Source organism: Bubalus bubalis, chromosome 12 (assembly GCF_019923935.1).
Source record: "Bubalus bubalis isolate 160015118507 breed Murrah chromosome 12, NDDB_SH_1, whole genome shotgun sequence".
NCBI lineage: Eukaryota > Metazoa > Chordata > Mammalia > Artiodactyla > Bovidae > Bubalus > Bubalus bubalis.
This window is the reverse complement of record NC_059168.1, coordinates 40,215,684-40,239,455: the sequence shown is the minus strand read 5'-3', so window position 1 is coordinate 40,239,455 and position 23,772 is coordinate 40,215,684. Positions and strand designations below refer to the sequence as shown.

General features: G+C 39.0%; 1 protein-coding gene across 4 annotated transcripts in view; it reads right to left on the bottom strand.

Annotated features, from left to right (window-relative positions):
* Window positions 1-20,383, bottom strand: part of VRK2 (VRK serine/threonine kinase 2) — a 108,493-nt gene extending 88,110 nt beyond the window's left edge. For 2 of the 4 annotated variants that reach the window (XM_025261057.2, XM_006070305.3), the window contains exons 1-2: window positions 20,227-20,383; window positions 17,880-18,020 (exon numbers count right to left, since the gene is read on the bottom strand). In XM_025261057.2, coding sequence (XP_025116842.1) covers window positions 17,880-18,015 — 136 coding nt within the window. In that variant the 5' untranslated portion in view covers window positions 18,016-18,020; window positions 20,227-20,383. Of the gene's footprint in view, window positions 1-17,879; window positions 18,042-20,226 lie in introns of all 4 variants that reach the window. The other 2 variants (XM_006070302.3, XM_006070303.3) reach the window with 2 other exon arrangements.
* Between the last annotated feature and the right edge of the window lie 3,389 nt (window positions 20,384-23,772).

Genomic DNA, 23,772 nt, shown 5'->3' with positions numbered 1-23,772 from the left:
TCCATTCAAGATAAAAACTCTCGGACAGTAAAGGACAGCTTCCTCAACTTGAAAAAGAATATCTAAAACAACATATAGCTAGTATTATTATAAATGATGATGGGCTGAAAGTTTTCTCCCTTAAACTGGGAACAGCCAAGGATGTCCACTCTCACCATTCCTACTCAATAAAGTGCTGGAAGCCCTAGGTAGTGCAAAACGTCAGCAAACAAAAAGTACACAGACTGGAAAGGAAGAAATAAAGTGGTCCCTACTCCCAGATGATATGATTAACTATATAGAAAATTCCAAAGAATCTGAAAAAAAAAAAATCCTAGAACTAATAAGCAAGTTTACCAAGATGAGGTCAACAAGCAAAAATCAATTGTATTTTTATACACTAATAATGCATAATTGGAAAACAAAATTACAAAAGCAGTATCATTTTCAATAGCATTAAACATTTCAAAAGAAAAGAGAAAAACATATATACCTAACATTACACGTACAGGATTGATATGCTAGAAGCCAAAACAGTGATGAAAGAAATCAAAGACCTACAGAAATGGAGAAAGATACTGTATTTCTGAATTGAAGACTCAACATATCTTCAATGTCAACTCTCCAAAATTTTGTCTCTGACAAAAGAGAGGCAAAAATATTATTGAAAACAAATACACAATATACAACTCTGGCAGAAAATGTAAAAAAGGAAAACAATAGACTTCAAGGGGGAAGTGAACTTAAAATAAACACAATTTGAATACACAAAAACAGTGGAGACAGAATGCAGGTTATAAGAGAATAACAAAGCTAGCAAGATGTTCAGATCAGATCAGTCGCTCAGTCGTGTCCGACTCTTTGCGACCACATGAATCGCAGCACGCCAGGCCTCCCTGTCCATCCCCAACTCCCAGAGTTCACTGAGACTTACTGGTACATATTTTCACCATTGTGTCCAAGACTACGGCATATACACATTCTGATTTTTTTTAATTTACTAAAATCACCACACACAAAATGAGTTCTCATACGATTGGGGAAAAAAATCTTATTCTGGATAATGCTGTTAAATCCCTTCCAAATATAAATTCTTGTTAATTGCATATTCAACTTTCAGTTCAGTTCAGTTCAGGTTGCTCAGTCATATCCGACTCTTTGCGACCCCATGAACTGCAGCATGCCAGGCTTCCCTGTCCATAACCAACTCCCGGAGTCCAACCAAACCAATGTCCATTGAGTTGGTGATGCCATCCAACCATCTCATCCTCTGTCGTCCCCTTCTCCTCCTGCCCTCAATCTTTCTCAACATCAGGGTCTTTTCAAATGAGTCAGTTCTTCGCATCAGGTTCCCAAAATATTAGAGTTTCAGCTTCAAAATCAGTCCTACCAATGAACACCCAGGACTGATCTTTAGGATGGACTGGCTGGATCTCCTTGCAGTCCAAGGGACTCTCAAGAGTCTTCTCCAATACAAAAGTTCAAAAGCATCAATTCTTTGGCACTCAGCTTTCTTTATAGTCCACCTCTAACATCCACACATGACCACTGGGAAAACCATAACCTTGACTAGACAGACCTTTGTTGACAAAGTAAATGTCTCTGCTTTTTAATATGCTGTCTAGGTTGGTCATAACTTTCCTTCCTAGGAGTAAGCGTCTTTTAATTTCATGGCTGCAATCACCATCTGCAGTGATTTTGGAGTCCAGAAAAATAAAGTCTGACACTGTTTCCACTGTTTCCCCATCTATTTCCCATGAAGTGATGGGACCAGATGCCATGATCTTAGTTTTCTGAATGTTGAGCTTTAAGCCAACTTCTTCACTCTCCTCTTTCACTTTCATCAAGAGGCTTTTTAGTTCCTCTTCCCTTTCTGCCATAAGGGTGGTGTCATCTGCCTATCTGAGGTTATTGATATTTCTCCCGGCAATCTTGATTCCAGCTTGTGCTTCCTCCAGTCCAGCGTTTCTCATGATGTACTCTGCATAGAAGTTAAATAAGCAGGGTGACAATATACAGCCCTGACGTACTTCTTTTCCTATTTGGAACCAATCTGTTGTTCCATGTCCAGTTTTAACTGTTGCTTCCTGACCTGCATACAGGTTTCTTAAGAGGCAGGTCAGGTGGTCTGCTATTCCCATCTCTTTTAGAATTTTCCACAATTTATTATGATCCACACAGTCAAAGGCTTTGGCATAGTCAATAAAGCAGAAATAGATGTTTTTCTGGAACTCTCTTGCTTTTTTGATGATTCAGCAGATGTTGGCAATTTGATCTCTGGTTCCTCTGCCTTTCCTAAAACCAGCTTGAACATCTGGAAGTTCACAGTTCACGTATTGCTGAAGCCTGGCTTGGAGAATTTTGAGCATTACTTTACTAGCATGTGAGATGAGTGCAATTGTGTGGTAGTTTGAGCATTCTTTGGCACTGCCTTTCTTTGGGAGCTTTACTTTGGAGCTTACTAATTATTATAGTATAATCAGTTATCTTCAAACTCTTTTAGTAATGAAATGTTTCTTTTCAGCCTGATAAAAAGATTAGAACAATGGAGAATGCTCAGGTTGAAACATGGGTGGAGGGACCAGAGCCCCTACTCGTTTTACCTGTATATTTGGGTTCCATAGAGACCAGTATGAAGACCTAACAGGTGACTGATTAGTCATTTCCTGACTTTGTTTATAATACCTCTAGTTATATTTGTAACATGTTCTTCTTGAATATCTGCTAGATTTTCTTTTTTTTTTCTCTTTTCTCTAAGGAAAAAAAACACAACACTAGCAATCTGGCCATATCAAATTCTATCATTTTATTTTCACTTGGTTTTATCTTGTCTAGTTCTCATAATGATATTTTACTCTAGAACATAAGATAATTTTTTAAAATGCTCATCTTACTCTTTGCTTACATGTGCATGAAAAAACTTGATTCTTTAAAATCTTAATATTTTATTGTTTTCAGGTATTTCTCTTTTGGCAAGTAGTTATGGGGTTTTGGTCAATGACATTCTTTAATAGATTTCAGACAGTTTTTTGTCTAGTGTGGTAACTGGCAATTGTACTGCAGTCCATGGGGTCACAAAGAGTCGGATACAACTGAACGACTGAACTGAACTGTACTGAACTGATTGTAATACAATTATGATATGAGGGCAAGATGGTTGGACAGCATCACCAACTCAATGGACTTGAGTTTAAGCAACCTCTGGAAGATGGGAAAGGACAGGGAAGCCTGGCATGCTGCAGTCCCTAGAGTCTGCAGAGTCGGACACGACTGAACAACAAATAACAAGTTATAATACAACACTCTGCAAATTTATATTATTGTTATTCTTTTCTGCTCCCCTTCACTAATTATTTACTGGTTGTGGTATATATTACACATTTTATTTTATCTTATAATAGACTATCTTTCAATCCATTTATTTCTCACTCCACACTGATATACTCTAATTCAGATGTTTTCATTATTATTAACTAAATACATTTTGAGCTTGCCTGATGAGTTGATATATAACAACTTTTCTGTTTAACTCGTAATCCTGTAAGTCCTAACCACAGTTCTTGAATCTATTTTAGAAATGCAAAATGTATTATAAAATTATGTCCATAACTCCAGTTTGCACTCAACTTTTTACTTTGTATCATCAATCTTTTCTCAATATTGTAATTCATTTATCTCTTGGAAGTCTTATTCACTTACATACTTTCAAGTCTACTTTATCTTTGTGGTAATCTGTTATAAAATCATTTCAGACTTCCTAAATCCTCAAATGTTTCCTTCTCTCTTAAGAGGAATTCAGTTTGGCCAAATAGTATACTGGAATGATAGCCATATTTCTCTTAGCTCTCTTTCTATTGTCAGTCTATGAATTAAGGGCTGAAGTAGTTATTGAACTCCCTTCCTGAAATTATATATTTTATGTTTAAAAAGCTACTATGTAAGAGTTTTGGCTCCACTCTCACTTTTTGAAACACTAATATTCATGATGAAATTAGGTTTCAAATAAGGGAAATCTTCCTTATATCATTCCACATGGTCTCTATTTTGCAAGTCTTTACATTTTCATATAATATTCTTATTCTCCAAAAACATACTAAATAAACAGATAATAGAACCATTATGTTTTTCTTCTTGATGATCTCTTTACATCATTTTTCTGTGGCTTAGATTTATTTTGCTTGCTTATTAATAGCAGAACTAACTCTTTGTTCAGCTGGGTCAATTCTTTCCTTAAAGCCTTTATCCATGTTTTAGTATCTCTCACCATCTTTCAGGATTTCACAGATTCTCAGGGTCAGAAGGAATTTAAAGGTCCTTCCCCAAAAACCTCTTATTTTTAACATAGATTCCATAATACATTCAATTTAAAGTAGTTAATTTCAGAACATCTGTACTTGCTCAAATGTTTTCTACTGGAATGAAAATTCTAGTCTCATGGAAGTCTTACAGCTTTTCTTCTTCCCCTTTTCATCACACAACAATGGTCTGTTAGATATGCAACTTTGTTTGGCTTTCTTTTTTTTCCTTGAACCTTTTTTTTTTTTTTTTCCAGTTTTATTTATTTATTTATTTATTTTACTTTACAATATTGTGTTGGTTTTGCCATACATTGACATGAATCCGCCATGGGTGTACATGTGTTTCCCATCCTGAACTCACCGCCCCCCCCACCTCCCTCCCCATCTCATCCCTCTGGGTCATCCCAGTGCACCAGCCCCAAGTACCTGTATCATGCGTCGAACCTGGACTAGTGATTCATTTCACATGTGATAATTTTCATGTTTCAATGCCATTCTTCCATATCATCCCACCCTCACCCTCTCCCACAGAGTCCAAAGGATTGTTCTATACATCTGTGTCTCTTTTGCTGTCTCGCATACAGGGTTATCGTTACCATATTTCTAAATTCCATATATATGCGTTAGTATACTGAATTGGTGTTTTTCTTTCTGGCTTACTTCATTGTGTCTAATAGGCTCCAGTTTCATCCACCTCATTAGAACTGATTCAAATGTATTCTTTTTAATGGCTGAGTAATATTCCATTGTTTATGTATCACAGCTTTCTTATCCATTCGTCTGCTGATGGCATCTAGGTTGCTTCCATGTCCTGGCTATTCTATGGCTTTCTTTTCATTTGTCTTGAAGTGTATTGTGTGGGGATTGTTCAGTGGGTTTTACTACTTTTCCTTCTACCATCCTCCTAACACTTTGTAAGACAGAAGGTTTATATAACTAATATTCCATCCTCAACTGTAATACAGTACTCACATTTGATACTGGAAATCTATGTCAGAAGTGTAACACATAATCCTTTAATAGAAACATGATGAAGTGTAATGAAGAGCATTTTTCTTCACATTCTCCAGAAACTGAAATTAATAACTATCACCAAAAGTGCTCAGTAACATGCCCTCTAATGCAATATTATACTTCATTCATTCTTTTCCTTGCTATGTATATACTGGCAAGAAAAAAGTATCAAAGCATGAAACTAGCATTACAATATCTAATAAGTATCACTTCTCCATTAAAAACATAAAGATTTGCCTGTATATGAAATGTTATAGTTTTTTCATAAAATCATCTATGGGTACATGATAAATATTGGTGTATAATATGTTGGTGGTGGACAGGGAGGCCTGGCGTGCTGCAATTCATGGGGTCACAAAGAGTCAGACATGACTGAGCGACTGATCTGATCTGATCTGATAATAATATGTTGACTGAATAATTTTTTAAACTATACTTATAAATATTTTGGTATATGAACAAATTCTATAAAGAAACATATTCTTTATCAACATTTCACTTATCCAAGTATTTGGGTTTTTTTAATTTTCTTAAAAGACTTAGTTTCCTAAATAGTATATCTTTTAATTATTACCCAATGGAAAAAAGACATGCCAAAAACAATTTAATATTTGTAAAAAAATCTATTTTCACATTATGCTTATTAAAGTCTGTCATAGGGATTTAAAGAGGCTTCTTTTGATCTCCTTGTTGCTTATTACGCTCAAAACAAATGCATAATATCCCCATAAACTCGACATACTTATTTTTATTTTTGACATACTTATTTTTAAAAAGCAGAAAAATCTAATCTTTCCCATCAGTTTGTATGCACTATTGATTGATTATTCTCACTTTTTTTTCATAAAAATATTGTTTGTTCTAGGTACATTTTTAGTATATGTATTTTTTCTAGTTCTTAACATTAGATTTACTATAAATATCAGATGTACTTTCACAGATTTTGTGAAAATATTAAAAACATATCACGAATGCTCTACACCTCAAGTTGTCAATCTGAATGAAAATGACACTATTATCAGCATCAGCGCTAACATATTTCTTAAATTAGCTGCCAATACTATCAATTAAATATTTCAGTTATTTTAGAAATGAGCATGTCACAGGCATGTCATTTGTCATTATTTTCTCTGGCTAGTAATAAATTCAGAGTGTTCTTTGACAAAAGACACCAACCAGGAGAGCAGAGAGACCCGAGTTCAAATGGAGATGGAAGACAATTAGACAAATTACTTAAAATTCCTAGGCCTCAAAACTGCCTTGTCAAGCTGCTGGGAGAATTAAATGAAACAATCCATATGAAGCATTTAACACAGAGCTTGGCACACACTGAGTAAAAGATTCTATTAGTAGTGGATGAGGATGAAGTTTTCCTAAAAAAGGTTTCAGAAACTATGCCTGGCAGCATGCCCCAGACACATATGACTCATCTGCTAGTCTCTACTAGGGATTCTTGCTTTCATTCCTTTTCACTGCTCTGTGTCTTGTGTTCACGGCCTCCACAGTGAGGCTTTGGTTAACATCACCTCTGTGAATTTCATTAGGTGGCCTTCAGAACAGCTACAATGGATGCTAAGCTAAGCCTTCCATGAGCCTCTTTCACACATGTTGTAGCTTCCGATTGCTCTTGCTTGATATAAATTTGCGGGAAGCTGCCTTTACTCCACACTAACCATAGGAGAGAAAAATGGCCAGTGTCTCTGGGGAATAATTAACAAAAGACAGTTTGTTTCATCTTCATGATAAAATACAGCATTCTTATTAAAAGGCAAATTCATCATTCCCAAAAGTTAAATAGAATGGCACTTTAAAAGTAATTCCAGCTGATTAAATTTAGGGTTCTGAAAAAAAAAATTAATTCATGAATATACTCTGAATCTTTCATTTGATTTTAAAATGTATAAATGTTCATTTAACTTTGAGCCCTTGCCTCTCAGTGTTCTATTCTGAGCTAGTCAAACAAGTGGTAGCAGGCATGCTGGGCTCAATAATACTGCCTCTCATATTTAAATACTCTTTTTCACTTGGATTGCAAATTAAAGACAGTCTCCTGAACACTGACACATTTTCAATGATTGATTTCGCAAAACGTGTTGATTTTTCCTACACTGTTTTGCCTCTGTGTGTGTCAACTTTGGCCTTCTTTTCTTGCTCCTTTGCAGCACTGCTGTCTCTTTGAAGCCATTGTCTATCTGATATTAAAAATGGACATTGAACCTCATGACTAATTACACAGAAAATTCCTGATCTCAAATATAAAACATCCATGCCCAGAAACTATAACAAAAGCTTCTGACTATGTGCAAAACTCTTAATCAAATCTTTTGTTCACTTGGATTAATAGAAATACCAACAATTTATTTTCCATTAAAGTTGTGTTTACATTCTTTGAAAAGTAGATTTTTGAAATATATTTACATGCCTATAAGTCAATCCATTTAACATTAAACCCCATCTATTTTCTCCACAAAAGTTTATACTTGCTGTTAAGGCTACTTCAATTAAGTGCTACTCTGTAGAACTGTTTCATTCTAAACACAAAACTTAATGTTTAATCTTAATGTCCATTTTTTTTTAACTCTCTCTGTGCTGTGCATGAGCAAAGTAGACTCCCTCAGTAAATCCTATAATCTATGGATTAAGTACATGGCTTCTTATATTTAAAAAACATACTTGGAAAGAGAATGAACAGAAACTTATATCCCCTCAAGCTCCCCAAGATAAATAAAATAAGGCCTCTAACTCTAAAAAGACAGAACCTTACGCACATGCCACATGTTATAGTACCAACAGCACAAGATTTCATCTCAGATAAGCCAACTGTTGGGAAAATTATTTTTCCCCAACAGACTAGTTTTAATTTAACCAATCATTTTTTAAGCTATTATGTATCGGGCCTTGTCGAAGCACTCTGAGAGAAGGCCTACAAGGAGTTTATAATCTAGTATTGGTGGAGAGTAAACAGTATACAAATGGCAATCATAGGAAATAAGATAAGCACTGCGAAAGAACGTATTACAGGAAGGAACAAAGAGCAAGCAAGAAAAGTTGTGGCTACTCCCCTGCTTGCCTCGTTAGCATGTTAGAATTTTCATAAGGCCTACCAGCCACCATTTGTTTCCACCAGTGATCCTAGCAACAGACTCCCCTAGCTCTCAGTCTACTCAATCTATGGACTCTGCTCAATTCGGCTGCTGTTCGCCTTTTTGTAAGACCAACTCGCCTCTGTCCCTAGTTCTTCATCTCATGCAGTTACCAACTGCAGTAAATGCATCACATGCCACCACATGACTATTTTAGGAAACCCTGCAGTGTACCAACTGGCTAGGGCAACCCTGGGCATGAAATTTTAGTTGCCTGAAAACGATGTTTCCGAATGGAAAGATGAGAGGAGGAGGAGAAGGGAAGTAGCCATACTCCTCTTAAATGGCCATGATACCTAAGCAGAGCAAGTTGGAGTAAGGTCTGCATGAGCCAAAGCTTAGAATTTCATTGCTTTTGTTGGCTCATGTCACTTCTTTAATTAATGTCACTTTCTCTGGTTTAATATCAGAGCAAGTGACAAGAGTGCTTCTGGATGAATTGTGTTTTCTGAGGACTGTATGGCATACTCTCCCGCAGTCTGACGGAGGGACGTGCCAGCTTTACTTGGCAGTTACAATGCACCAGCTTTAGTTTTAGTAGTTTAATTTGTGGCAGTTATATGTTTTGAATACGTTGAAGTATTCACAATGGTCTCATGGAATCTGCTCCATAGATAAAGTTTACACAGTGGAAAAGAAAAAGCAATGGCTATAAGGCGATTACAAAAAGCTTCTCTTGGCCACAGCTGGTCTTATAGGCATGCTTGTAAATTTAAGAGCATTTAGAGAATACGATTAAAGTGATCACAAGAAATGATGCCCTTTTTTTTTTCATTTTTGCCCAGTTCTGTAGCTGGTGTGAGACGATCATAAGGAATATGATATTTAGAACTCAATTTTATGCAAAATCCATTATTCAAGAAGTGAAGTTTATATACATGATAGACATGCAATGAAATAAATGTTAGAATAGGAAGCTTTGTTACTTATGCATTAAGTCGGTTCTAACGTTTTGGTAAACTAACATTTTATTGATATAAAATTCAAAAAAATTTCTGCATTTAGAGAAAGGACTAAACTTTTCCCTTTATTAAAGATCTTTCTGTTTCAGATTGAAGTAATCTGAAGGTTTTTAATTTGGAGTTTTTCCTTCATCTCCTTTATACACTTTTGTGAAGCCTCATCAGCTCATGCTGAGAGCTGCCACCAAGGAGTTCTTCCAAACTTTACCTGCCCTTTCTAAATTTAGGGTTCTTTACTGCAGCAGGTTGAAGATCTGGCTTTGAATGCACCTGGCTCTGCTGGAGAACAGAAATATTCATCTCCACTGAATGCATGCTGCTTAAGTGCTGGAGGCACTTGCAGGAGAGCAACTCTCACTGGAAACTTCATTACAATACTTTTCTCTTCCCTACATGATGTAGTAATTCTCATTCACCAAAGATAGAATTTTGCTTGACACTGCCACAGGAGCTCCTGTTTGACTTTCAAAATTAATCAACCTCTAAGCTGGAGTAGAAATGGCATGTCCTTTAACCTTAAGCACAAAAAGCTCTCAACAGACTGCAGTTTTTATATCCCTGGATGGGAGTTTGGGCCCCTGATACTTAAACTTGATGCACATACTGGGTTTCTGGCATGCTTTTGCCCATACCCATCTGCTTGGCTGGCACTGTGCCCATTCAGAAGGTGTGATGCCAGTTTCAATAGGGCATAGGTGCCAATCAAAGATGGGCTTGGAGGGGCAGCATGCAGAATGCTGCAAAAGTCAGCTCTTCTGCCAGAAGATCCTCCTGTTATCATATAATGCCAATGAAGGGCCACATGCCTCATTGCCTAGGATCACACTGCATCTGTAGATGTTTCTGGCCTTCAATGGATATCATTCTACAGAATCTTTTCCCTCAAGTATTACTTGATTGGAGATGTTAAAGCAAAGTCTTCCTGACTAAATGAAGTCAGGACGACTTTCTTTTTCCCTTTTAAAAAAAACAATGGAAACCTTCAAAAATTTTCTTAAAATAATTGCTGAGTTTTATGTCCTTCCTCTTAAAATGCCCTTTCATGTAGAAAATTGCATAATGTACTCAGTTCATGTAATGGAGTTACAAGGGACAAACATTCTGAAGATGCACGAATTGCAAAACCAAGTATGTAAGCACTGTAAGATCCATGAACATTTTTGAATCATTGTTAAGTGAGGAGGGTGAACAAATTTTCATCATCCAAATAGCTAATTTCTAGTGAATACTCCTATTTAGAGCTTTAGAGTTTCTTAATTTTCTTCTCATTTATTTTATAAACATAGATATTCCTGTTTCTTAAAGACTACTTCCTACTCTTCTTCCATACCTAAAGAAAAAACCTAAAACACTTCAGAAGCTAAACTCCATTCATATTTCATAAGGAAGCCAGAAGCTCCCGAAAGTTGAGAGTTTTTTTTTTTTTTTTAATTGTGTGACAATAGAGGTGAACTCATTTCATGAAGAAGAAACTTCCCTATAGCGATAGGCTTCAAATTTAAAAACCTTGACCACTGAAACCACTGTAAGATAGTAACAGGTGCAGTGGAAGAGACATAATGCATAAATTATTGAAGAACAGAGCAGTTTGTAAATCTTCCCTTAAGGCAAAAGAGTCTGACAGTAGAATGCTGAAAATGAAGACCCATAATATAAAATATGTTAAAAAGATCGGACACTTAAAAAAATGAAAAAGACAAGCAAAGACTAAGTGAACCTTAGGAGAATGCTTCCTTTTTATACAAAGAATCCAAACTTTTGCAGGTATTGAGATTTCTTAGCCGGAGAAGGCAATGGCACCCCACTCCAGTACTCTTGCCTGGAAAATTCCATGGATGGAGGAGCCTGGTGGACTACAGTCCATGGGATCGCACAGAGTCGGACACGACTGAAACGACTTAGCAGCGGTAGCAGCAGCAGATTTCTTAGCTGGTAATTAAATGAACTCTGTGCTTTTAAAACACAAAATTAACAGCCAATGGTCAGCACATACAAAATTAAAATACAACTTCTAGGAAATTTAAATTCTTATGAAAGGTACAACACATTTATTAAATTCACAAAATCCCATGCAATCTCTTCATCTGTTGAGATGAAGATAACTCACTTATCAATAAGTGAGTTAAACTTTGACAATATCTACAACTCTCATTTACTCTATTTTCTCTCTGCCCCATCCCACAAAGATTTCTTCTGTTTTTAAAGAACAAAATTGAGCTAATCTGAGAGGATTACCCAAGAAATGTATAGCAGTCACTTGATCTAAACATTTATCCATGAATAAATGATTGATCTTAATGCTTCAAGAATTGATTTTAGTTATAATAACATTATTTATAAAATATAATGCTCTTGATTATACCAACTGCTGCTGCTACTGGTAAGTCACTTCAGTCGTGTCCGACTCTTTGTGACCCCATAGACAGCAGCCTACTAGGCTCCCCCATCCCTGGGATTCTCCAGGCAAGAAGACTGGAGTGGGTTGCCATTTCCTTCTCCAATGCATGAAAGTGAAAATGAAGTCGCTCAGTCGTGTCCGACTCTTCAAGACCCCATGGACTGCAGCCTACCAGGCTCCTCTGTCCATAGGACTTTCCAGGCAACAGTACTGGAATGGGGTGCCATTGCCTTCTCAGGATTATACCAACTATTACCTCTTAAACCTTCAGCTGGGAACTAATTTATCTTATATACGACAGTTTCTAGTACAAGTTATCCTTATTTCATATTTATTTCCTTCTTCTCACCTCCAGGGTATCATCTGCAAAATTTCCTAGTAACTATTGTGGTGGGGGGAGAAGGCAATGGCAACCCACTTCAGTAATCTTGCCCAGAAAATTCCATGGACAGAGGAGCCCAGTAGGCTGCAGTCCATGGGGTCACTAACAGTCAGACATGACTGAGCGACTTCACTTTTACTTTTCACTTTCATGCATTGGAGAAGGAAATGGCAGCCCACTCTAGTACTCTTGTCTGGAGAATCCCAGGGACGGGGGAGCCGGTGGGCTGCCGTCCATGGGGTAGCACAGTCAGACACGACTGAAGCGACTTAGCAGCAGCAGCATTGTGGTGGGACCACAATGTTGCACTGTGTTAGGTCAGATTAACTGCTTATCTCAAAGTCTTCTCTATAAAACACTACCAAAATAACATTTAACACAGCAATATATTATGAAGCAATGCATGTTTTAGTAACTTTATTTTGTTGCTAGCGTTATCATTAGGCTCTTCAGAACATAACTCAGCATACCTTAAAAATCAATCCATTCTAGCTGACTAGAAAGTTGTTATTGTTTAGTCACTAAGTCCTGTCTGACTCTTTGCGACCCCATGGACTGTAGCCCGCTAGGCTCCTCTGTCCATGGGATTTCCTAGGCAAGAATACTGGAGTGGGCTGCCATTTCCCTCTCCAGGGGATCTTTCCGACCCAGGGATCAAACCAGCATCTCCCACACTGGAAGGCAGATTCTTTATCACTGAGTCACCAAACAAGAAAATACAATAAATAAAAACCACACAAAAAAATGTTTTTCTATTTAGATAGAAGTCTATTTCTTTATCAATAAGTGAGTTAAACTTTGACAATATCTACAACTCTCATTTACTCTATTTTCTCTCTGCCCCATCCCACAAAGATTTCTTCTGTTTTTAAAGAACAAAATTGAGCTAATCTGAGAGGATTACCCAAGAAATGTATAGCAGTCACTTGATCTAAACATTTATCCATGAATAAATGATTGATCTTAATGCTTCAAGAATTTATTTTAGTTATAATAACATTATTTATAAAATATAATGCTCTTGATTTACTGTCAATAAAGCATATACAGATTTTATAGTTAATTTGTCTCAAGTTTTTATGACTAAGAGTGTTATGTTTAAGATTACAGGCTGGAGTTAAGGGTGACATCTATAATTATGGAAAAAAAGCAAACTGGCTTGTGTGGGTTTAGTGGTCCAACTTCAGTAAATAACTGGTAAACATATAGCCTGTGCTTAATATTCCAAAGATGCTAAATGGTCATGGCTCTGCTCAAATTCTAAAAAATAAAACTTCTACAGAAAAATCATTCTATCATTTGTTACTTCCTCCTCCAGGGGATCTTCCCAACCCAGGGGTCAAACCCACCTCTCCTACATTGGTAGGCAGATTCTTTACCACTGAGCCACCTGGGAAAGCCATATAAGAAGACTTTAAAGGAATTTGGCTAAAGTTTATTAGCTATATATATAAATATTATATATTTAATATAGTATATTAAAAAAATCTGTTTTTCTAGATTTTTGACTAATTCTGAAACATAGTACCTTTCATATTTGAAACATAAGACAAAGCTTATGTGAGAACTTTTCACTATGTCATCATGGCTACTACTGTAAATTGAAATGGGAAAAACATACACTTTGGCAAGTAAAATGTCATAGATTTCCACTGACATTCTCTGTTTCTCAGTTTTACCACATTTAGTAGCTAAGCCCATCACAGTCCATGGGAGGACAAATGGAAAAACCCTCCCATACATGTCTTAGTCACCGTGCTAATCTGAGCACCAGACACCGAATTTCGAGTTCAGCTATCACTGAGAATGAGACGTTCTAAATAAATAAATAAATTCCAGTGAACTGCTTATCAAGTTTCGAATTCTTTAAAAATACTACCTTAATCATTGCAAGTATTACTACCTCAATCCTAGAGGATAGAAACAAAGATTCCTGAATAGATGAAAGTCACTCGGTTCGCAAAAGGCTCAGGTCAAAATCTTAAGCTGTAATTTATGAAATTCCCCAGTTTGCTTGGTTCTGTGTTATACCTAGCACTAAAGTAAAATTCAAACTCTTAGTTCTGTCTCCTGAAGTTTTAGAATTTTTTTTTCACTTATTTGATCCTGAGGTTACTGCAAGCTTTCCCATTCCCTGAAACAGTTTCCTTTCTTCCTTTTCCCCTCCTCTCTTTTCAAATGCAAAGGAAGAACTTTGTTTTATGTTCAGACTTTCTTTTCCCTCTTATTACTACTTCTGTTACTGCTACAGGAACATTATTTCTCCAAGTTGAGAGTAAACACAAAACATCTCTGCCCCTTCCCCTTTACTTCTTGCTGACTACTGAAAGGCTTTGGCTATTGATCTCAAAACTACAGGACAGTTGCACATGCACAGATGAGTCAGTCAAGGCGGTTAGTCTCTTCTCAGCCTTAGGTGACAAGTGCTGATGAAGCGTCTGCTCAAAGTGTATCTGGAAAATATAATGCTTAACAATGCAGTTGGACACAAAGGTATTAGGGAAACCTGAACTGGCAGGCTACTTCATCTACACAGGAAATGATGAGAACCATGCTAAAATGCAAAACATGATATAATTTCATATGGATTGTCTCAGCTTGAAAATAATACGTAAAAACTAATTTTAACAAAGTTATTGCTGACAGCATCTCACTGAAGAGCTGAGATTATAATTATGAGTGCCACTTTTGATAGAACAGTAACAACATTTGCAACACACAACTTTTCCTCAAAATAGCTAAACATTTCTTTAAAATCTTACGCCAGTCACATACATTTGCTCATATATCCAGGATCCAGGTTCTAAAATTAGTAGTGGGTACTTCATAACTATGAAATCTTGAAAATTGTTGCAAACTAAATATTATTGAGAAAAATTAAGTAAAAAATATGTGCAGTACTTAGATTGAAAGAAGCAAGGTTTTTTTTATATAAATCACATGACTAAGCCTAAATTCCTAATTCCACATGCCTAAATTCCTTTTTCAAAACAGGAAACACACAAGTAACATGTATACACATATATGTATGCATACACACACATTAAACATGCTGTTAAATTTAAATACATATTAACACATATAATACTTACATTTAAAAAGAGAAAAGAAATAAGACTAGCACAATCAATACTTTTCTGTAGTTCTCTGAAATTACTCAAAATAATTCAAACATTAGAATAACTGTAAGCTATGCAATCCAAGGCTACATCCAAGCCACATCAGAAATAACTTATTCAACTCCATTTCTCTGACCTTGAGTCAAGACAATATACTAGACATCTTAATGCTCATCTATACAAGAGAATTCATCAATTCAGAATTTCAACCAACAATTAATTCTTCAAAGAATATACTCTCCGTAGACTCCAAGTCCTCTCAGGGTCTTTATCTGCAACATTCAACATGGTAGCCACCACCTATAGGTAGTTATTGGGCCCCTTAAAATGGGACTAGACATATCCTGGTTTAGTCCCATTTAACTAAAGAAGTGAAATATTTCCCTTTTTTAATATTAGTAATGTGTTGGAATTATACTTTAGATATATCACATTAAATAATACATATTATTTAAATAAATTCCAGCTGCTTTTTTTTAATGTGGCTCCTAAACAATTTTACATTCCATATGTGGCTTGCATTACATTTCTGTTACACAGTGCTGCTTGTGTCACTAAATCTAGTACTTAACATTTTTCAAGCAAGTTCAAACCCTTTTAATAGGGAGGTAGTTCTTTATCTAACCCACACTACACTTTTGTGTTGGTCTTATCTTCCCAACTAGATTAGACACTCAGGTGATTAATAAGAAGTTACTTATTCACTGTATTTCACCCATTTATTTGATACTACAAACTCAACTTCATTAGAAGAGGAGCTTAATCCTTCAAGATCCATGAAACACATTTGCACGAGAAGGGTGGCAGAAATCAGTTCAGTCGCTCAGTCATGTCTGACTCTTTGTGACCCTATGAACTGCATGCAGCACACCAGGCCTCCCTGCCACCACCAACTCCCAGAGTTCACTCAAACTCAAGTCCATTGAGTCAGTGATGCCATCCAGCCATCTCATCCTCTGTCGTCCCCTTCTCCTCCTGCCCCCAATCCCTCCCAGCATCAGTCTTTTCCAATGAGTCAACTCTTTGCATGAGGTGGCCAAAGTATTGGAGTTTCAGCTTTAACATCAGTCCTTCCAAAGAACATCCAGGACTGATCTCCTTTAGAATGGACTGGTTGGATCTCCTTGCAGTCCAAGGGATTCTCAAGAGTCTTCTCCAACACCACAGTTCAAAAAGGTCACCCTAAAATATGCCTGTTTGGCCAAAGAATTATTTTGAACTAAAGGCACTTGAAAAATAGCAAATGCAGGGAAAGGCTTTCTCTGAACTCCCTTTATTTGGCTAAAGACAAGAACCCCACCCTCCCACACACACACAAAAAAAACCCCCACAACTCAACTGTTTTAAATTATATCTAGGAGAGCTTCATTAACCAGGAAAGACTGACTCATCACAGAAGAGATTAGAAATTGACATCACTCCCAAACTTTGTTACAGACTATCACATCACAGCCCCCATCTACTCTTCTACAGACCTAGTAATGTCTCTTAAAAATCATGTACTGTCCCTTAGTAAGATGGCATGTAAGCTCTCAAATCTTACCATGCTTTAGGATATTTATTCAACTATTTTTCCCCCTGTAATATTACTGTGTACATAACATCAAAAAATTAATATATTTGTATACCTTTTCTCCTGTTAATCTTCCTTCTATCAGTTTATTTCATAAACCCAGATATTAAACTTAGGAGAGCAAAGGGAATGTCTTTCCTCCCCTGTACTCTAAAATATTTAATAAGGAACCCAAGATTCTTCCAATGAAGGCTTTTTTTACCAACTTCTTAAACGCCTCCAGACACAGATGTAATAAGTCAATATATTTAGAATTTCTCCTTGAGAGGATTTTTTTTTCAATCACTAATATTCATCTTATTAATTAAATCTCATCTTGTAATGGATATCCTTTGATCCTTAAAACTATAGATAAAAGTTTTTTTATCTATAAAAAACTTTTGTTATCCCTGAACAATCCTTTTAAAGTCAATGTGATTTAAAATATTTTTAATGTAGTATAAAAACACACTCAACTTAGGTTCCTTACTTGTACCAAAAAACACAGAAACTATATTTAAGTGTCTGTTAATTATCCTAAAGATAGCACATAACTAGTACCAATCTAGATGTACAAGAGAGAAGTTAATTCATTCCACGCAATAGATGGCCTTGGAGTATTAAGACCCAGTTCTCTAGTGAGACCTAGTGAAGAAATGACCAAAACCTTATACTACTTCAACATTAATGATTAAGATTCACAAATGGAAAATGTTCATAATCATAGAGTTGTGTTCTCTTGAGTCATAAAAACTGATGTTTCCAAGAAAACACACTCTCAAAACAGAACATTAACCATTTGTCTGGCAGATTGTGTAACTGTGCTCTGAAAAGACTTTCTAAGAGTCATTTAGAAAGACATGGACAAGAAGGGACTAGGGTCAGTAATATCTTGAACCTAGCATAGACATTCTACTAAACACTACCTATCTTCATATAACTTACATTTATGAATTCTATTTTATTTCAATTTTCAAAATATTAAGAAGTCACAGTCACATACATAAGAGAATCTGGTGATTTACACTTTACCTAAATATATCAAACCAAATCCTCCAGAGCCAATCAGCTTGCCCAGCACCCATTGTTTTCCTTCCATGTCATCCAGGACTGTGCCTTCCGGAAGTGGAACAGGAAGCTTGTATTTCTCTTTTCTTCTTGGTGGCATCACTTCTGTTGACAGAAGGGGTGAGGCTGTGATTAAAAATAAAAACAACAACAAAGAAAGCTCCACTTAAATACGTTTCTCAAAATGTCTTCTATGGGGCACCTTCCCAGAAATTAGGATTCTGAAGTCAACTGGGATTGGGAAAGCCCACATATTATATTCAAACTGGGGATTCACCAACATTACAATATTGAAATCGAAGAGACACTGATACTAAAAAAAAACAAAGTGTATTGAACCTCACTTAACATTTCCAAAATTCAGTTAGGGGGTCAAAATACCTATTAATCATTCAGAACACACCTTAAATGAGTTAATTTCCAACTACAAAGAGAAAATAAATTTCATATATATGAAAATACTCCTTTCATTGAGAATGCTAAATGTCAAATGAAAAGCTCTTCAGTCACTAGAAAAAAAAAAAATGAAAAGCTCTTCAGTCACTAGAAAAAAAAAAAAAATACAGCTCTTGGCTGAGATAACATGGACAGTGGCAACGTATGTCATTATCAAACCCAGCAACTGATACAACTCAATAAATATTGGTTAAATAAGCCCAGGATTTTCATGGATGTGTAACTAAGTAGAGCACTAAGCCATTGTGCAGTTACTTTTAAGGCTACCACACTACTGTTTCAACTTCTTTCTGCTTCTCTCTACCCTGTCCCTTCCCCATTATCACCGAAGTGAAAACTGCCTTGCCTTAGAAATTTATGCAGCACTACCAAAAACAGTGTAGAAACGCCATAGAATAGCCACACAATTTTAACCAATTAACTGTAATTGTACATAGGTTAGTGAATCTTACTAGAGACTTCTGAGTAGGACTAGACAATTCCTTCGGGAAAAAAAAAACACAAACAGCATGTAAGCCTGAAACCAAGTGTGAAGGTAACCACAATCCTCCAAATAGTTTCAAAGAATTTTTTTTAAACCTGGTGAGTGCCTTCGAAATGAAAGTAGTCTTCATTGTATAATCTATCCATCTTCTGAATGAAGTTTCTGTTCCTTCCAGTAGGCTTTCCCTGCTTCACTTATATTAACCCAATGCCCTATCTTACTCAGCAGCAACACCCGGGTAGAGCAATATTCACTTGTCCTCCTAACTCGAACACAAAAGAAGCTGGGAATTCATAGAACAGTGCCCAAAAGAAGGAAAAGTTCTGACCAGTACTTTATACTGGGGGCTTCTCTGGGGTCTCAGACAATAAGGAATCTGCCTCCAATGCAGGAGACCTGGGTTGGATCCCAGGGTCTGGCAGATCCCCTGGAGAAGGGAATGGAAACCCACTCCAATATTCTTGCCCCATGGACAGGGTAGCCTCGTGGGCTACAGACCATGGGGTTGCAAAGAGTCACACAATTGACTGACATTTTCACTTTGTATATACTGACCAATATCTTGACTTTGAATACTGGTGAAGTGAAGTGAAGTGAAGTTGCTCAGCCGTGTCCGACTCTTTGCGACCCCCGTGGACTGTAGCCCACCAGGCTCCTCCGTCCATGGGATTCTCCAGGCAAGAAGACTGGAGTGGGTTGCTATTTCATTCTCCAACACTTATTTGCTGATTTAAAACCTTAAGTCTTCAGATAACAACTTTTCAGCAGGGTATACATTCTCCATCAGTATGAAGAAGATAAAAACCGTTTGGGGCAAGTCCGTGGCAACAGGACTTGAGGCCTGAAAGGTGTCTATACAATGAACACCCGCGGCATGGATCCAGGGTTCAAGGCACAGGAGGAAGCGCCAACCTCCTCTCAAGGCAAGTCCCAGACAAGCTAGTTCCTGCTGTTTCAGGGCCTTCCCCGCTAGGATGAAAAGTGCTTAACCTGAGTTTCCGGAGACAAACCGGTACCCAGAGGCCTGAACCCAAGCCGGGACTGGGCTTGGGGCGGCCTCGGAAAAGGACCGTGACGGTGGGGCCAAGGGCGGGTCGGCGCGGCCCACCGCCCGCCTGACCCCTCGGCCGTCCAAGACACCCCCGTTTGGCTTCCCACCCACCCGACTCCCCACTTCTTGTCACGCCCAGGGCCGACCCGAACCACCGGAAGCCCGCCGGCGTACGGACTCTCACTCTAGCCCCTCTAGGCCGGTGCTAAAAGAAACCCAATCCTTTTTCCAGCCTAACTTCCCCGCCCCGCGTTTTGGGCAAACGCATGGGGAAAGGGCGCCAGGATTTCGCGCTGAGTTTTTAAAAAGTCAGAACCCACCGCGTAAGCAGGGAACCCGCCCAGGCCCGGCGTCTCACTCCGACAGCAGCTCCTTCCCGGCCTAGGACGCCGCGCGGGCGGGGCAAGCGGTACGCGGAAGTGCGGGGTCTCGCCGCGACTCCCAGGACCCGGGGACCGGGGAAGGTTTGCCAGGCGCTCGGCCTGCCCGGCGCCTCCCTTGGGCCTCGCGAGGCCGGGCGGAGCGGCGGGCCTCCAATCCCGCGGGGAGGCGGGCCCGGAGCCGGCGCGGCCCTCGGTAGGGGCCAAACTAACTTTCTGCGCCTGGGTTCGCATCGCTCACCCAGGACGGAGACGCCGGCCCGGGGTTCCGCGGAACCTAGCCCAAGCCCAGGCCCGGGGGCAACCGTAATTACTTTAAAACGTCAAAAACATTTTCTAATTTTTTTTTTTGTCTGTGAAGTGGAAATAAGCCTGCTGCTGCTGCTATGTCGCTTCAGTCGTGTCCGACTCTGTGCGACCCCATAGACGGCAGCCCACCAGCTCCCATGTCCCTGGGATTCTCCAGGCAAGAACACTGGAGTGGGTTGCCACTACCTTCTCCAATGGATGAAAGTGAAAAGTGAAAGTGAAGTCGCTCAGTCGTGTCCGACTCTTAGCGACCCCATGGACTGCAGCCCACCAGGCTCCTCCGTCCGTGGGATTTTCCAGGCAAGAGTACTGGAGTGGGGTTTAGGTTAATAACATTTGTTAAATTAAAAAAATTATTCTGGCATTTCTTAAAATGATAAGGAAGACTTTATTAAAAACTCTTGCAATAGAATGTAACCATTCTACCTCCCCCCAACCCCCGCCCCGCCCTGCCCCGCCCCCAATCCAGGCTGGCACAGAGCATTGTAACATTGAGCATGGATACCTGTGTATGTATTGCTGAGTCCTTTCGGTGTTCACCTGAAACTACCACAACTTTGTTAACTGGCTATAGTGAAGTGAAGTGAAGTCGCTCAGTCGTGCCCGACTGTTTGCGAGCCCATGGACTGTAGCCTACCAGGCCCCTCCCTGCATGAGATTCTCCATGCAAGAGTACTGGAGTGGGTTGCCCTTTCCTTCTCCAGGGAATCTTCCCAACCCAGGGATCGAACCCAGGTCTCTCACATTGTAGACAGCCGCTTTACCGTCTGAGCCACCAGCGAACCCCCATACAAAATAAAAAGTTTAAAAGTTTGAAAAAAGAACTCTTGAAATAGGAGAAAGCTTTGCTCAAATCCAATTATCTACAGAAAACAAAAGTGGGAATTTATGGCCAAGGAACAGGTGGTGGTCAGTGGATAGAAAATTACTAAGAAGAAATATCAGGGCAATGAGTTGTTCAGTCGCCCAGTTCAGTCCCACTCTGCGACCCCATGAACTGCAGCATGCCAAGCCTCACTGTCCCTCACCATCTCCTGGAGTTTGCCCAACTTCATGTTCATTGCACTGGTGATACCCTCCATCCATCTTCTCCTCTGTCACCTGCCGGGGACCAGCCCCGGCTGATCCAGGGTATTCGAAGGAGAGACGGCTAGGCGAGGGTCAGGGAATAACTGCTTAATTACACTTTAATTAAGGATACAAAGAGTAATAGAATAAGGATAGCTCAGTGAGGAAATTCAGTGGAGAAAAGCGGCTGAAATAAGGATAGCTCAGTAGGAAAATTCAGTGGAGAAAAGAAGCTGAGTGGCTTGGTTTACGCGGAAAATCAATATAACCCGTGACACCAGGTTAGCTCTGACCACGGAGGCCGCAGGCGCCCTCTCGAATAGCGGAAGGTGCCCCACCTTAGACACCTTCTCGAGTGGGTCTTAGAAGCCCAGGCAAATAAATGGTCGCAGAGGACATCCGCGCTCCAGATGGACGCTCAGCTGGAATTTGGGAGAGAGAGTGACATGGGGAGACCAAGTTTCAGTGAACAAGGCCCGCACTTTATTTTCCAAAGTAGTTTTTATACCTAAAGTTGTGCATAGAGGATAATGGGGGAAGGGGTGGAGTCATGCAAGGACAGCAGTTCCTGGTCCTAATCGAAGCCAGGCTTTCAAACTTATCATATGCAAAAGTTCAGGTGATTGACATCATCTTCTTGCCCGGAGGCCTGTTAACATTTTAAGAAACTTATCTTTCTCTAAAGGTGATTATTCCAAAGTCAGGCGCCAGCCTTCCAAAAAGCATTGGACAAAGCGGCATTTTACATTTCTATACACCCATTATATCAATCAATACACTGCCAAGGACACAGTAGGTAAGGAGTATGGAGACTTAGCAGCAAACTGGCTCAACAAGTGAAAAAACCCTTCACCAATACAATTTCTAATCAATCTTTTAACTACTCAAAGCAATCTCTGTTTAGACAGTTTAGAACATCTCCTGCCTCTCACAGTTGGGAGGCTCTGAACAATCACATGTGGCCGGAAAAACCTATTCAGGCAGGCTAGAGGATTTCCAAAGGAGTTTGTAGGTTAAACACTGTCACACCCAGGAATTATTAACTGGAGCTGTAAGCTAACTCTCTTTTCAGAGAGAGGTAGTGGGGGACAGCCCCCCGTAAAGTCAGAGGTGTAGGTGAAAGCACAAAGCAGAAAGTAGGCAGACTCTGGTTTTGGGGGTAGATGCTCGAGAATTTCCAGGGGGACTCCTGAGGCTCGATCCCGCCTTTGCGTATGCCGAGCCTCCTTCCTCATGACCTTTGTCATGGGCGGAGTGCCTCACGCTCCCGGCAGTGATAGAATTCCAGTTGAGCTATTACAGATCCTCACTCAATATGCAATATGCCGGCTCCCAGCAGTCACCCTCTTCTCCTTCTGCCCTCAATCTTTCCTAGCATCAGGGACTTTTCCAATAAGTCTGTTCACATCAGATGACCAAAATACTGGAGCTTCAGCTTCAGTGTCAGTCCTTCCAGTGAATATTCAGGGTTAATCTCCCTTAAGACTGACTAGTTTGATCTCCTTGCTGTCCAAGGGATTTTCAGGAGTCTTCTCCAATACCACAGTTGAAAGGCATCAATTCTTTGGAATTCTGTCCTCTTTATGGTGTCCAGCTCTCACAACCATACGTGACCACTGGGAGGACCACAGCCTTGACTATATGGACCTTTGTCTGCAGAGTAATGTCTCTGCTTTTCAACACACTGTCTATGTTTGTTATCGCTTTCCTGCCAAGAAGCAATCATCTGGTTTCATGGCTGCAGTCACTATCCACGGTATTTTGGAGCCCAAGAAGAGGGAATCTGTCACTACTTCCACCTTTTCCCCTTCTATTTGCCATGCAGTAATGGGGCCGGATGCCATGATATTTACTACGAGTAAATATCAGGGGGTAAAGAGAGTACTTGCTAAATAGTGCTAACAGAATTCTTGCCCAAGGCAGGTCCGGGTAATCAGACATCACCTGTGGGATGGTAGAAGCTGAGGAACTGAATCTTCCAATGGAGGATTGGAAGATGCTGGCTAAACTTAGCATTGAGAGATGCTTACTGATATTGGACAGTATGGAGAAACCATATAAGTCCAAAAGTGAACGCCTATTTGGGAAAGAGTTCAGGTGAGCCTAAGT